The sequence below is a fragment of the Chamaea fasciata genome, unplaced genomic scaffold (assembly GCF_029207755.1).
Source record: "Chamaea fasciata isolate MVZ Bird 193981 ecotype frontalis unplaced genomic scaffold, bChaFas1.0.hap1 SCAF_7, whole genome shotgun sequence".
In the NCBI taxonomy this organism is placed as follows: Eukaryota; Metazoa; Chordata; class Aves; order Passeriformes; family Sylviidae; genus Chamaea; species Chamaea fasciata.
This window is the reverse complement of record NW_027094092.1, coordinates 5,676,375-5,689,219: the sequence shown is the minus strand read 5'-3', so window position 1 is coordinate 5,689,219 and position 12,845 is coordinate 5,676,375. Positions and strand designations below refer to the sequence as shown.

Below are 12,845 nucleotides of genomic sequence, written 5' to 3'. Positions count from 1 at the left end.
GATTATTCAAAACATACTAAAAACATTTCCACTCAAACATAATACATAACACCTTTAATCAAGAGATTGCTTCATTTGAGGGCTAACACTTTGCTTAAGGTTTTTAACGTTTTGCATGCCAAGAGTCAGCATTATTCTGAAATCATAAATCCATTTGTAAACTGGCAACTTTCTTGTTTTTCTGGCAGTTCTTTCCTGAAACTTCCACTACATGTAGCTAAGAGCAGATGAGACATAATTTATGCTCAATAATTCTACTGTTGCACTGTTGTGCACCGTTTCCAGCTTTAACTTCTGAAAAACAGAGATAAATAACCATAGATATTCATGTACTCTTTATTGGCTTTCAGTGTAACATTCCATGCTAATTGCAGATGTAATATTCATGAGTGTAAATATAAGAATTAACAACTCTTGGATGATTTTCTTCCCTTTTTACACTTGAATATTTTGGCTTACAAAATTAACAGCATACAGTAAATATTCCTCCCATACTTTGTACAAACTACATGATTTTGATATACAAGGATCCTGTTTTTATTATAGTGACAATATACAACCACGTCTATTTACAATGAAAAAAGTACATAAACCATATTTTAAACATTCTGCTACTGGCAGCCACTATTATTTAGGAGGTAGCTTTAATTAACAAAATGAACTGAAGCCACATTTCCCATCTTGGGTCCTATCAAATAACTTACAATACAAAGATAAAAATTCATTGTATGAACAGTATATACAGTTTAATTATCAAAACAGCAATCTAGCTTTAGATCTTAACAAGAATTTCTCCAGGGTAACTGGGATGGCAGTGGATTTACTCTTGATCTAGTGTATTGTCCAAAAACCTTATATATTTACTTAATCATGCATTAATAACTTTGTATTGATCATATTTCAAACTAAATATATAAAATTGATCACTGCTTGTAGTTAAATCATTTGGGTCTCAGAACTTTAATGCTTTAAAAAGATGGCACTGATTTATGTGAGAATCGGTGACTTTGCACAGTGTACTTCACTGCCAGTAAAGTAATTCGAAAAATGCCTTTTTCTTTTACTGCCATATTGCCTTGCATTTTCCCTCCATTTCCTAAAATCTCAGTCTATCCATAGGTATTACTGGAATGCTGTAACATTCAACAGGCTGCAGACTGTTAGCCAGTCTTACTGCAAAGACATGAGCTGTGTACAGTGACAGCTCTGCCAACAGCCCGATACATCGACATTCTTCCAACAGTATGACTCGACTGCATAATACTGAAGAAACTTGCTGTGGTTCACCTGAAGTAATGCGTCATCTCTGGAAAAATGTGTCTAACCCTATTATTCCTGACAGCTGCTAATATTCTTATTCCAATAAATCTACAGAATATGGCAGATTACAAGTACTTTACTGCAAGAAACTTTTTTTTTTTTTAATTGAACATTAGCTAAAATACAAAACAGACACAGTATTCTGATATTGCTGTCACAGTTACATATGGGAGAATTAATCCCTTTTTGGCCCTGCAATAAAATGCATCCTGAGATTCAATGCTGAATGTACTATACAAAGCTAGCAATAGATTTTTTTGCTTAATTATAGAAAAGTCACATTTAAAAATAATTTCTATAATATTAAACAGCTGTCCTTTATATTATGCTTTTGCAGGAGGAAAAAAAGTCAACAGAACTTACCTCACCACCAGAAGAAGCAAAGTACAACTGCAATATGATGTGGAAACACCATTAGCATGTAAAAACTGTATAAAGGAAACCACTATTGTATGAAAAGAGTAAAAATATTGGGTAACAATTTTGGTTTACCAATTATTTACAGTCAGGGCAACTGATTTATTTAATTTTTAAAAACTGTATGGCTCAAGAAATTACTGCCCACTTCCCTTCTTTACAAATGACACTAAATAACGATTACAAAAGTGCTTCCTGCTTGAAAGGTCAAAACAGGCAACAGTCTGCAAAACATTACACCTCTTTATTGGAACAGCTGATGGCAGAAAGCCTTTTCAGTCTTTAATTCTTGGTATGTTGTAGGCATAACGAACCAAAGGGAACCCTCTGCTTTGGTAGAAACATGCACGGCCACAGGCCTGCACTTGGTCCGAGCTGTCTGACACGAAGGAGTCGTCCTCGTCCGCGTAGTCGGAGTGGGCTGACTGGGTGCCGCAGTCTGACCAGTAGCCATCTGCCCTCTGGCAAGGCACCACTGCCAGCGCAGGACAGCTGTGGGATTTTATTAAATGTTTACAGGGCACGGGCTTGGATAAAAGGAGTGATTCGCAACATTCACACAGAGCAATGTTACCCTGCAAGTGCGTGTAAATGCCGCAGTCGTAGTAAAAATCCTGTGTCACGGAGCCCCCTTGAGCACTGACAGCAATTGCTACTGCTCCATTCTTCCTGGTCAGATGGCGCCTGAGCAACTTCCAGTCTTCCTTGAACTTTGGGTTGAAGAATACGTACAGGACTGGATTCAAACAAGCAGGCAGCGGGAAAAATATCAAAGTAACAGACTTCATGATTTCAGGGCTGATAGAAATTGCAGTGATCAACGGTGCAAATGAGAAAAATGCAACAGGACAGAAAAAGATGCAGTTCGTGAAGATTAGCCAAGCAACATGCTTAATCGTGCTGGACTGTGAATTTTCGGAGAGATCCTCTTTTTCCAAGTTGCAATACAGTTTAGTGTAGATAACAGCCATTAGCAAAAATGCTAATGAATTCAGTAGAACTAAAGTTACTGTGAAACCTAACAAAGGTGTTTCTCCAGTGGGGAAAGGCAAGCAAAGGGGTGATGCTGAGTACTCTGCTTTATAAAAAAGTGGTAAGCATCCCGCTACCAGAGCACACAGGAAAGCAAAAAATGCTGCAATTTGAAATTGTTTTTGGTGATTGCTTTTCCCCTTTTTAATAAACTCCTTTGCAGAGAAGCTCCGTTCAACAGCTGCCAACATCAGAAAAAAAATGGCACTTTCTGATGAAAAAACTGCAAGAAACCCAGCAATTCTGCAACCACTGCCAGTCTCCCACCATATGCCAAATTCAGCAAATCTTCCCCAAGATACAGCATCCAAGAAAGTTAAAATACCAGTATAGACTCCCATAAATAAGTTAGAGACAGAAATTAGGCTTATAAACAGCTTGGAAGATGGCAGTGTAGTACAGGATGCAAATATTGTTAACATGACAAGCAGGTTGAAGAACAAAGCGACCAAAAAAATAAACCAGACAGTAAGGCGAATCATCCAGCTGCCCAATAAATATTCACAAGGCTTAAAAGCACCTAGAAGAAAACAAAAAACAAACAGAAGGACAACCAATTTAGGAAAAAAATCTGCCTTAATAAGCAAGATTTTGAAAAGGTCTTAAAAGCATACACCTCATTAATTCCTTAATAGAATACACAGCTGAACTGCTAAATAGGTCAGTTGAAAGTAAATTATTCCGCTGAAGTTATTTACTAATTAATTATGCCTGAAATAATAATTACTGCAGAGAATGGTCACTTGAGAATATTTTGTATAAACAAGCGAGCTAAACAAACTTAATAACCTTTTAGCTATTCAAAACAGCTTTTATTAGTGCTCCCTAAATACTTATTTTATGTAGATTTCATACTTCTTTAAAAAAGGCTGGCAAAAAATATCAAAAGTAAATGTTCACAATCCCCTTGTAAGGGAATAGTAATTTTTAGAAAGAAAATGTTCTCTCCAGAAATTATTCACAAACATGCCTTCTGGAGTAACTTTTGGTCACAAGGAAACATCTGTAGAACAGCTGAGAAATTCAGCTTAATCAGCTTTAATAGGGACAGGAGTTTACCACAAGCTCGGTCCCCCAGCCTTGCCACTGAAAGGCACTGTGAGCTTGAAAAGCCATATGAGAAAATTATTCTTTTCTTCTTCTTTTGCCACTTAAAACAGCTTACATAATAAAAAAGTCCTACAAACAAAATAATAGGAGAAAAGACAAGGAGAAAAGGTCAATACTGTTGCTTACCCTTCTAATCCCCCTAACTGCTATTTATTCTATAGGGAAATCCTACTGATTTTTAGTAATAATTGGAAGAATTTCACCTCTCCTATATCCCCATCAGGCACTGCTAATTGTCCTAAGCACAATAGCTCAGGATCCCTCCCTGCAGCTGAGAACCACTCAAAGAAAAAAAACACAGTCCAGGGACCTTCTCTGCCTCAGGAGCTGAAACACTAACTAAAAGCGAGGGAGAGCTCTCTCCATCTGTCCGTGCTGCAGACAACAACTGTCGGTGTGAGGGATGCGGGGGAGCGAGTGCAGTTTCCGATGACAAACTGCGTGCTTCTTTTTCTCCCCCTTCGCTCTCGGAACCAGCCTGAAAGGTGCAGAACTTGATATCCAGCATAAACACAACAGACCATTGGGGATACAAGCATCATAAAATCACTGCAGGACAGAGCTGAAGAAAAATGCCAAACTGCAAAGGCTGGAGCTTCTGAGCTGGAATCAGCCTGTGACCCTGGCTCTGTGCAGCACATGCCTTTCTCTTTTAGGCAGGGGAAAGGTAAGGACAACCCATCCCTAACGTGGGCAAGAACAGAACTGCCAAGAATGATTCAATATCAGTGCAAAAATCTCCCAAGGCCTAAAGCAACTTCCAGAAATTATTGAACTGACAGCAAAAAAAAAAAAAAACAACCCCCAAAAAACCCAAAACAAAACAAAAAACCAAAACCAAAACCAAAAAACAAAAACCAAAAAAACCCCTTTTCGTTTGTTTGTATGATCAAGCTTCATTTCTGGGCACAAAATAATGGAGCTCACTGGATTATCAGAAAATCAGGAGTAAAACCCCTTTTTAGCAGGTGTTGCCAAGTAAAACATCAATAATTAACTTTACAATACAGTAATGTGACACAACAATACCTGCGCTAAGCTGATCTACTTAAAAACAACTTCCTACTTACGAAATTTTAAAATGTCAGTTCTGTGCTTCCAAAAATCAATTTGAAGCCATTTCTCTAGTAGCTGTACTTTAGATAAATAAAAGCCACCACCCTTTCCTGTCTTTCTCCCAAAGTCCAGCTATCCTTTGAGTTAAAAGTTACCCCCCTCTCACACTGATATTCCCAGCCCATGCTGGGAGAGGGCAAAAATTCATGCTCGGAAGGATGTTTCAGCAAACTTGAGCACCACTGTTCAGCAATTCATTCTTTAGGCAAAGTGGATCTACAGGCTGAGCAGTGATTCAGAAGTTACATGGTGGGTGGAGTATCTTATGACCAGATGGCAGCATGACATAGAAACTTGTTAGTACGAGAGGGACTGGTGAAAAACAAGGGAAATTGTGAACTTGTAGAACAAGCTCGCTCTTTTAGACCTACTGCAGCATTTCTGGCATGGACAAAAAGAAAGAGCTAAAGACTTTAAAAATTTCACTCATGGAACACACCATCTCAATTTTCATTCTGTAAACAGGAGATCAAAAGCAATTAAGCACCTTTAACAAATTAACTTTCAGATTATGTACAGTTACATTAGTATATTTGACTTTCTGACTACAGGTTTTTTTGGCTATGATCAAAAAATCCTTGTGATATTCTGGATATTAAAGCCAGAGCTAGCTCAGAAGATAAACAGATTTTCATAACACAAATAGTAGTTAGGAAAAGAGAAAGAAATAAGACTCGGAAAAATCCGGCTCATCCAGAAGTGATTTCCTTGGAAGCATACTGCATCTGCATGTTCCTGTTTATACAGACAGAAGGGTACAAGATGTATGGAAGGTATCCTCTGGAGAGGCTGTGGCAAAGGCAAGAAAGCAAGAGGCAGCACAGCAAATCCTTAAGAAGCTGAGTGGAACAATGCACAGAAGTTTGCAGTTTGAGGAAGAGAAAGAGAAGGGCAGAAACAAAGCTGCCTAGAATGAAAATATTCATTGCAAGATCAGAGACTTTCAACACTCCTGGACTGTTCAAGCCTGAATTGGAGTAAATCTTGGTATGCCAATAAGACTATTCACTGCACAAGTGTCTTCAGCAGTTTAAGATGCTAGTGCCCACTCCAGCTAGTTCTAACAGCCCTCTGCTCACAGTTAATGTGGCTACAGTAGGGCTGGGGAACAGATCACACGAGTGCTCCTTATCCTCTCTCCTGAAAAGACAGTAGGCTTTGTTAAAACCACCAATGTAGACAGTTCAAGTTATGCTTTTAAAGCACAGGCTGAACTCTCACTGGAACAGATGAGCATTCATGCAGTCTGCTCCACAGACATCTCCTTGGCAAAAATTAGGCAGAATTAGGAAGCAGTGCATTAGGAGACTCCAAATATGAGCATTACGATCTAGATTATTCTGTGTAGGGGAAGAAATTTTGGTATTTTTCCTAGCATAGTTCTCCAATAAAGGGCTATGTGTCGAAAGCTGAGTCAAATCTTTGTGATTGCTCATCTAAAACAACACTGATATCAAATCAAGTTTTACCAAAAGCATTGGAGAATTTAATCTTCTGTGTACAGAATGACTACCAGGAATGAAAGATGTAATTCTGCACTCAGCTCTTTGCATAACACCACGCCTGAAGTTCAGTGTGGCTAAAGCACATTATAAGATTTACCTGTTGCTGGTGTACAGTGAATAATAGTCTGTCCCAATTCCTCATTTTTTGCATTTCTTGGAATATCTGCATTAGCTGTAAAAGTGAAAAACATGTTAGTCATAGGAAGAAAAATAAGTGAAATGGCAGTGAAGCTGCCAAGGATGGAAGTAGTTCAATGACACCTGAGTCTTTTGACAAGTGAAGTTGTTCTGGTTTGCCACAAAAATTCAGATGCTCAGTGCAGAAATTGCTGCTCACAAGGCTTTGTAACAAAGCAACATCTTTGATCACTGGGGACAGATCTATGGAGCCTGAAGTAGACAGTGGAAGGACAAGTCCTGTCTGAATAGAAAAGCTGGAACACTGAGAACAATAAAACCTTGACAAAAGCAATGCTTGCAGTTTGATTTTTTTTTTTAATAACTATTTTTTTTTTCAGACAGGCAAGTCTTACAGTGTCCAACGTATCTTTCACATGTTTGGAAGGAACGTGGCACTGCTGATTTGTAAGCAATTGCTAAGCACTTTCAGAGACTGCTTTTGTATCCCTATGAAGACTTATACTTTTCATATTCCCTTATTCAAAGGCAACATACACTGTTATTTTAGTCTGGTAAAAAACAATACTGCTGGTTAAGTATGATGAAACATTTACCCTTCTCAGGATCCATCAAGGCACCTTGATCTTGGTGACTGGCATCTTCAGCATTAGAGTTTAGATATGAATCACAACCCCAAAATGCACAGCACTGATAAGCATATGGTACAGAGAGTGACCTGGAATACAGGCAGAACAAGGAAGACCATTGAACTGTAACCAAAGTTAAGATTACCATCTATTAAAAATATTTAAGTAGCACACTGAAGTGCTAAACTCAAACCTTCTTTTTCTCACAGTGGCTGATAAAAACTATTTCAAATTGGATCAGGTATAACCATTTCTAATGAACTCTTGCACAGAGATAAAGGACTGGTGAAATATACAAGTGAGAAGTACAAAGAAGACGTTATGATATTTAGTTCTCTACTATTCTTTCTACTCTATATACAAACCAAGTTTTGATCAGGGTTAGTTTGTGGCATTGCTGTAGAAATTAAACTGAAAACTAATTAATTAAGCTAATTAAAGAGTGACTGTTTTGTAAGAAAGTTAATTCCCAGATGACCACAACCTTGTATTACATCTTTCCTTCTCACTCTTCATTCTGTGATACGAAAATAAGATTTCTATCTTTTGTGTGTTTGGCAGAAATGGTACATACTGTTATTCTGGCAGAGAAGTAGTAGATCTTCACACAGAGTTCTAAGAAAACCACATAAACCATGAGGGAATAGCAGACCAGAATCTGATTTTTTTTGCTCAGGACTACAGTATCAACTATCCTGAATTCTCTTCTTGAAAATATTTAGGAGGAACATCAGACTGCTTCTTCTTAATGTGCAGAAAGATGTTTGTAAAACGGAAAACAGGTCATCACTGTCTGATCCATCTCTCACAAAAATCAGATTTTCATTTGAAAATGAAACTATGATTTGAAATTATTATTTCAAATGATTTGAAAATGATTTCAATTGAATGATTACTTTGATTCTTATCATTTGCCTCCATGAAAATATATTTAAAGCACAGTGACTGTGTAATCAAGACACCTGTGTGTCTGCTCCTGCTCTCTACACTGTGAAAGACAGATGTGCTCAGTTCAGTAACAAATGGGAAATCCACCCAAAGCATTACTGTCAAGTCAGATGATATCTTGCCTGAAAAGTGGTGGAGGAAAAATATTAAAAAATCCTAAGAAAATTATCTGCAACTGGCTTCTATACCAGAACAGTCAGATGCCCTTTATATGGACCAACATTGAGATACTACAGGAGTCAGCAAAGTTTATCCCTTTATTATCACATTGCTTGGTACTGCAAGCACTCTGTGGTGTTATTTACCAACATACCGGAGTTTTGCGAAGTTCTTTGCTGCCAAAGCTTCTTTCAGCTCAGAATTGCCTGTGAGTTTAAGCTGGTTCAGTCCACTCAATCCTTCAACTGGAACCGAACTGAGCTCATTGAAACTTAGGTCTCTGGAATGTAAATATTAAGATGGTGTTACAAAGTAAATTTGAAGACCCTCTGGCATACATTTCATTAAGGTAGGGAAGGACTTTATCATATGAGGCTGTGGTCTGGAAACGCCTGTCAGTGCAACAGGCACTCTAAGGAAGTGTGCCTGGCATATATTCAGCTAGCAAGAGCATTTCTGATTCACAGACATTAAACAAATGATGAATGCATCCCTTTTAAGCTAAAAATATTTATTACCTCAGCACTTTAATGATAGAGAGAGGGGTGACTGCACAGGACAGCCTACTTACAGGTTAAGAAGAGCTCCAACAGTGATGAAAGCTCCCTTGTGGATCTGATGGATCCGATTTCTACTGAGGTCCCTGCAATGAATGGCAAAGGAGATTATTTTGGCAGTTTCACCAAATATAACAGGCACTGTACTGAGAAAAAAAGCTAAGGTGACAAATATATCATGCCTTTATCAGAAAAGCAGAACATATCCCCTCTCTTCCCATTCAGCCAGGTGCAATAGAAGCCTAACTCCTTGGTAAGGCAGCGGCATCCTGTTTCATCTCATTGCCGAAATAGAATCCATCTCCTATTCCTGCTCCCTTTCCCTTTTTTTCTGACACTACCAGCACAACCTATGCTCCCAAGGCAGAGGCTGGCTCTGGCATCACCTATTCCCAGCATGAAGGTGGCAGGATGATCACTTTGGTAACAACTGCATCTGTAGCCAGACATGTTGGCAGAGATGGGGAAAGACAACAAAAGAACAAGCAGAAGAGCATCTGCTTTGCTGGATTTCAAATCCAGCTCCAGATTCTGCTGGACCACCATGACTTACAACATTCTTCTTAAAATACCAATTTCTGGATTGCTTTTCTGGCTAACTTAATATATTTTGCTTTGCTTAATATACTTTGCTTACTTATCTGCTTCTCCTGAGGAAAACAGATAGGATCTCTCCAACAAATACTATATAATGAAATATTATAGTTACAATGCAAAATACTGCACTACTGAAAAAAAAATTCATTTTTAGACTTCATCTTTACAAAAATATTTTTGTAGGCTAGAAAAATAAAATGGAGAATAGAAAGAATAGGGCTGAAACTGGCTGCTGGCTCTTTGCCATCGATCAGATTTGTAACCCCAAACCCTGACATCAGTTTACACGGAAATCAAAACCATGATCGTGTTTCACTCAGCATGCAGCTGCATATGTACTTACAGGACACGAAGGGAGGATAGTCCTTGAAAGGTGTCCTCCGCAATTTCATGGATCTGATTATGCTGTAAGGAACTGCAAAGGGAAGAAGCAGATATAGAACTTTATTAGCTGATTTCAAACGAAGGGATAGCTTGGTGTCTGCTAATGGATGGCTTTAGCCTTATCAATGACAAGATTTTACTCATTTCCCCTCGCAGACAGACTGTCAAGTATTTTGCATCAGCTATGTTAATACAACCGTGAAGCACCTTCGTGGCACCTCTGCCTAATCCCTATTCACAACTCATTTAATTTAGAAGAGACTATTAAGTGTGGACCGAATTACTTTCAAGCTAAAAGTAACATTCTGTGAACACTGAAGAGTCATACTGCAAAACAACTGTCCATTCTGCATGGAGTCTTTAGGCATATTCTAACCATTCCATTTATGTGCACAGCCATACTACTGTGAAATGCAGGATTAAGCTGTGTCTTTCATTTCTTTTGTGCCACAGGAATAATTAAGCATTAGCTAATTAAGGAAAGCACAAGTGTTTGAATTCTCTGTCCAGCACATTTCTCATATGAGATCACTGTATTATCTCTATCTGTCCTTAATTTTTGAAAATTAGGATCAAATATGAACCAAAAAACTCTCTAGAGATGTAGACTCAGAATACTAAGGAGTTTATAAAAATAAGCAACACTTATTTCTACTTACATTTCTTCCAAGGTGTGGCAGCCCTTAAAACTTGGGAGGTCCTTTATATTGTTATAAGACAAATCCCTTCAGAACAGAAAATGGGAGAAGAGTGCTTAGTTCAACTCCTTTCCACTTTAAACATCTCATCACTTCTAACTATTAAATAGATTGACAGAAAAATCATCCTATTAGTGCCATTCTGCTGAAAAACTAAGGATAGTTTAGAGAAGATCACAGCGGGAATCACAAGTGTGAACTCTACGTCTCAGTATACACATACCCTAAAGACATTTAGAACATGCTCCCTGTATTCTGAGAGTTACAATCTAAAAAAATCATTCATAATCTGCTTTTTTAGAATAAACTAGGTAAATTGTATGGAAAGCACAAATTTGGTGCCAATTTTCTTTAGTGTGCTGGTAACTGCTTAAGCAAAGCTAGGAAAGCTCAGAATTTTCTGTGAAACAATGCAGCAAAAGAAGACTAGAAACAAGCCAACAATCTTAAAATTTCTATTTGAAAGGGAAGTGGCTGTTTGAAAATAAATCCCACCTCATAACTTTTTCTCCCCTGTTTTTTTTCTATCAAACAGAACATATTTTTTCTCCTCCCTTTTCAGGATTTGCTTTTGTTCCACATTTTCCTGCGTATATCCTTTGCAAACATGATTTGTCCCCATCCTCCTAATGATTTCAGTTAGCAGTTCTCCTGTGGTGAATTTAGGAATTGAATCCTCATTCGTTTCTTTAGCCCAGATATAAGTTTCGCACCTTAAAAACTAGATCTGAGAGTGAAGGGGGGGAGAAGGAGAAGTGGTGGAATTTCTGAGGCAGTTGTATTGGAAAACAGAGATAAGAGTTTTTCCTTTTCGCGGACTGTGTGGTCTGCAGCACAGAGCAGGAGTGAGCTCTCCTTTGCTTTTAGTTAGGTTTTTTTTTAGCTAGTTGAAGCAGAGAAGTTCCCCAGATGGTGTTTTTTTTTCTTAGAACTGTTCAAACCTGCTCTGGACTGAAAACCCAGAAAAACAGTGAGAGCTCACAGCTGTGGCCCACGGGGGCCCGGGATGCTGCATTCCAGCGCCAGAGGGACTGATAAGAGTCTGAGTGAGCCAAGTTACACCCCACAAAAACGACTTTCTGAATTTGCCATCTCTTCAGAACAGCAAGAGGTTTTATTGTTTAATACCACTCACTTTTTGTGCTGGTGAATGCTTTGCCTGTTAAATAAACAGTTGTTTTCCACTTTTCTCCAAGGGAATCTTTTCCTGTACCAGGAGGGGGAGGGGCCTCTTGAATTTGCTTTTCTACAGGGACCCCATTTGGTGGTTTTCTCCCAAATTTGCCCTAAACCAGGACAAAGACCGTTTTTTGGGTGCCCAATGCGGCTCAAGAAAGTGGAAAAAACTCGTACTGACTGCATTTTGGTTGTACTCACTCTGTATTGGGATAAAGCAGTCAGTAGCCATGTTGCTTGAATTCATAACGTCTCTTGGGGTGGAGGCCTTCATGTGTCTCTGGTCCTTAGGCTTTTTTGAGGTTCTAATACCTTTCTGATCTGTCTCTAGGCTTATTTTCTTATCCAGAGATAACTTCAGTACTGTCCCTAAGACGTAGTTTTTACAGTAGAGGGGCACAGATTAGAATACCTAGTGTGCTGTGCTCAGTGATGGATGATCTACAGGGAGTTTACAAAGGTACTGGAGTTTGTTCAAGATATGAATGGTTTATAGTTTCTTCGTCCTACCCTGCATCCTAGTTCCAGCAGCATGTTTTGGGGGTTTACTAGTAATTGCACCCAGTTTGTTAGAAGAGAGGCAAGGGATGAGGCTTTTCAGCCTTTTCTTTCCTTCTTCTCCTTTGAATCTGTTACGTCACTTTTGGAGAACGTTCAGTTTCCCCTGAATGTTACAGAAATCACCTTCCTGGTATTTAATCTGGTATGCTTTCTCTATACAGTTTGCAGGTGTTCTCGAGTGAGGGCTGACATTTCCAGAGGAGCTGATGAGACCCCTTACCCAGGAGAAGACCCAGGCGTGGAAAATCCCGAGTGGTGTGGAGAATGGGAGAGAATGAACCCTGGAGGAATTTTCTGACCCTATAGACTGGGATTTTTCACACGAACAAATACAAAACCCAGCTGAAGTGGGGAAAATACCTGAAAGAGAAGTGCTATAATGACTCTTAAAGAGAAAAAGATCACTGCAATAAGCTGGGCCCTGGCATATGCTTATTGCACACTGCTAGATCTTGTAGGGCAGCAGATAGAGGCAGGGGGGCAGGGAGATAAATCAGC

At 38.8% G+C, this 12,845-nt stretch overlaps 1 protein-coding gene across 1 annotated transcript in view; it reads right to left on the bottom strand.

Moving 5' to 3' along the window:
• Nucleotides 1-320: 320 nt before the first annotated feature.
• LGR4 (leucine rich repeat containing G protein-coupled receptor 4) overlaps nucleotides 321-12,845 on the bottom strand; it is a 78,421-nt gene continuing 65,896 nt past the window's right edge. Inside the window, exons 12-18 of the mRNA XM_066187287.1 lie at nucleotides 10,572-10,637; nucleotides 9,872-9,943; nucleotides 8,946-9,017; nucleotides 8,529-8,654; nucleotides 7,235-7,356; nucleotides 6,598-6,672; nucleotides 321-3,289 (exon numbers count right to left, since the gene is read on the bottom strand). Coding sequence (XP_066043384.1) covers nucleotides 2,013-3,289; nucleotides 6,598-6,672; nucleotides 7,235-7,356; nucleotides 8,529-8,654; nucleotides 8,946-9,017; nucleotides 9,872-9,943; nucleotides 10,572-10,637 — 1,810 coding nt within the window. The 3' untranslated portion in view covers nucleotides 321-2,012. The remainder of the gene's footprint in view (nucleotides 3,290-6,597; nucleotides 6,673-7,234; nucleotides 7,357-8,528; nucleotides 8,655-8,945; nucleotides 9,018-9,871; nucleotides 9,944-10,571; nucleotides 10,638-12,845) is intronic.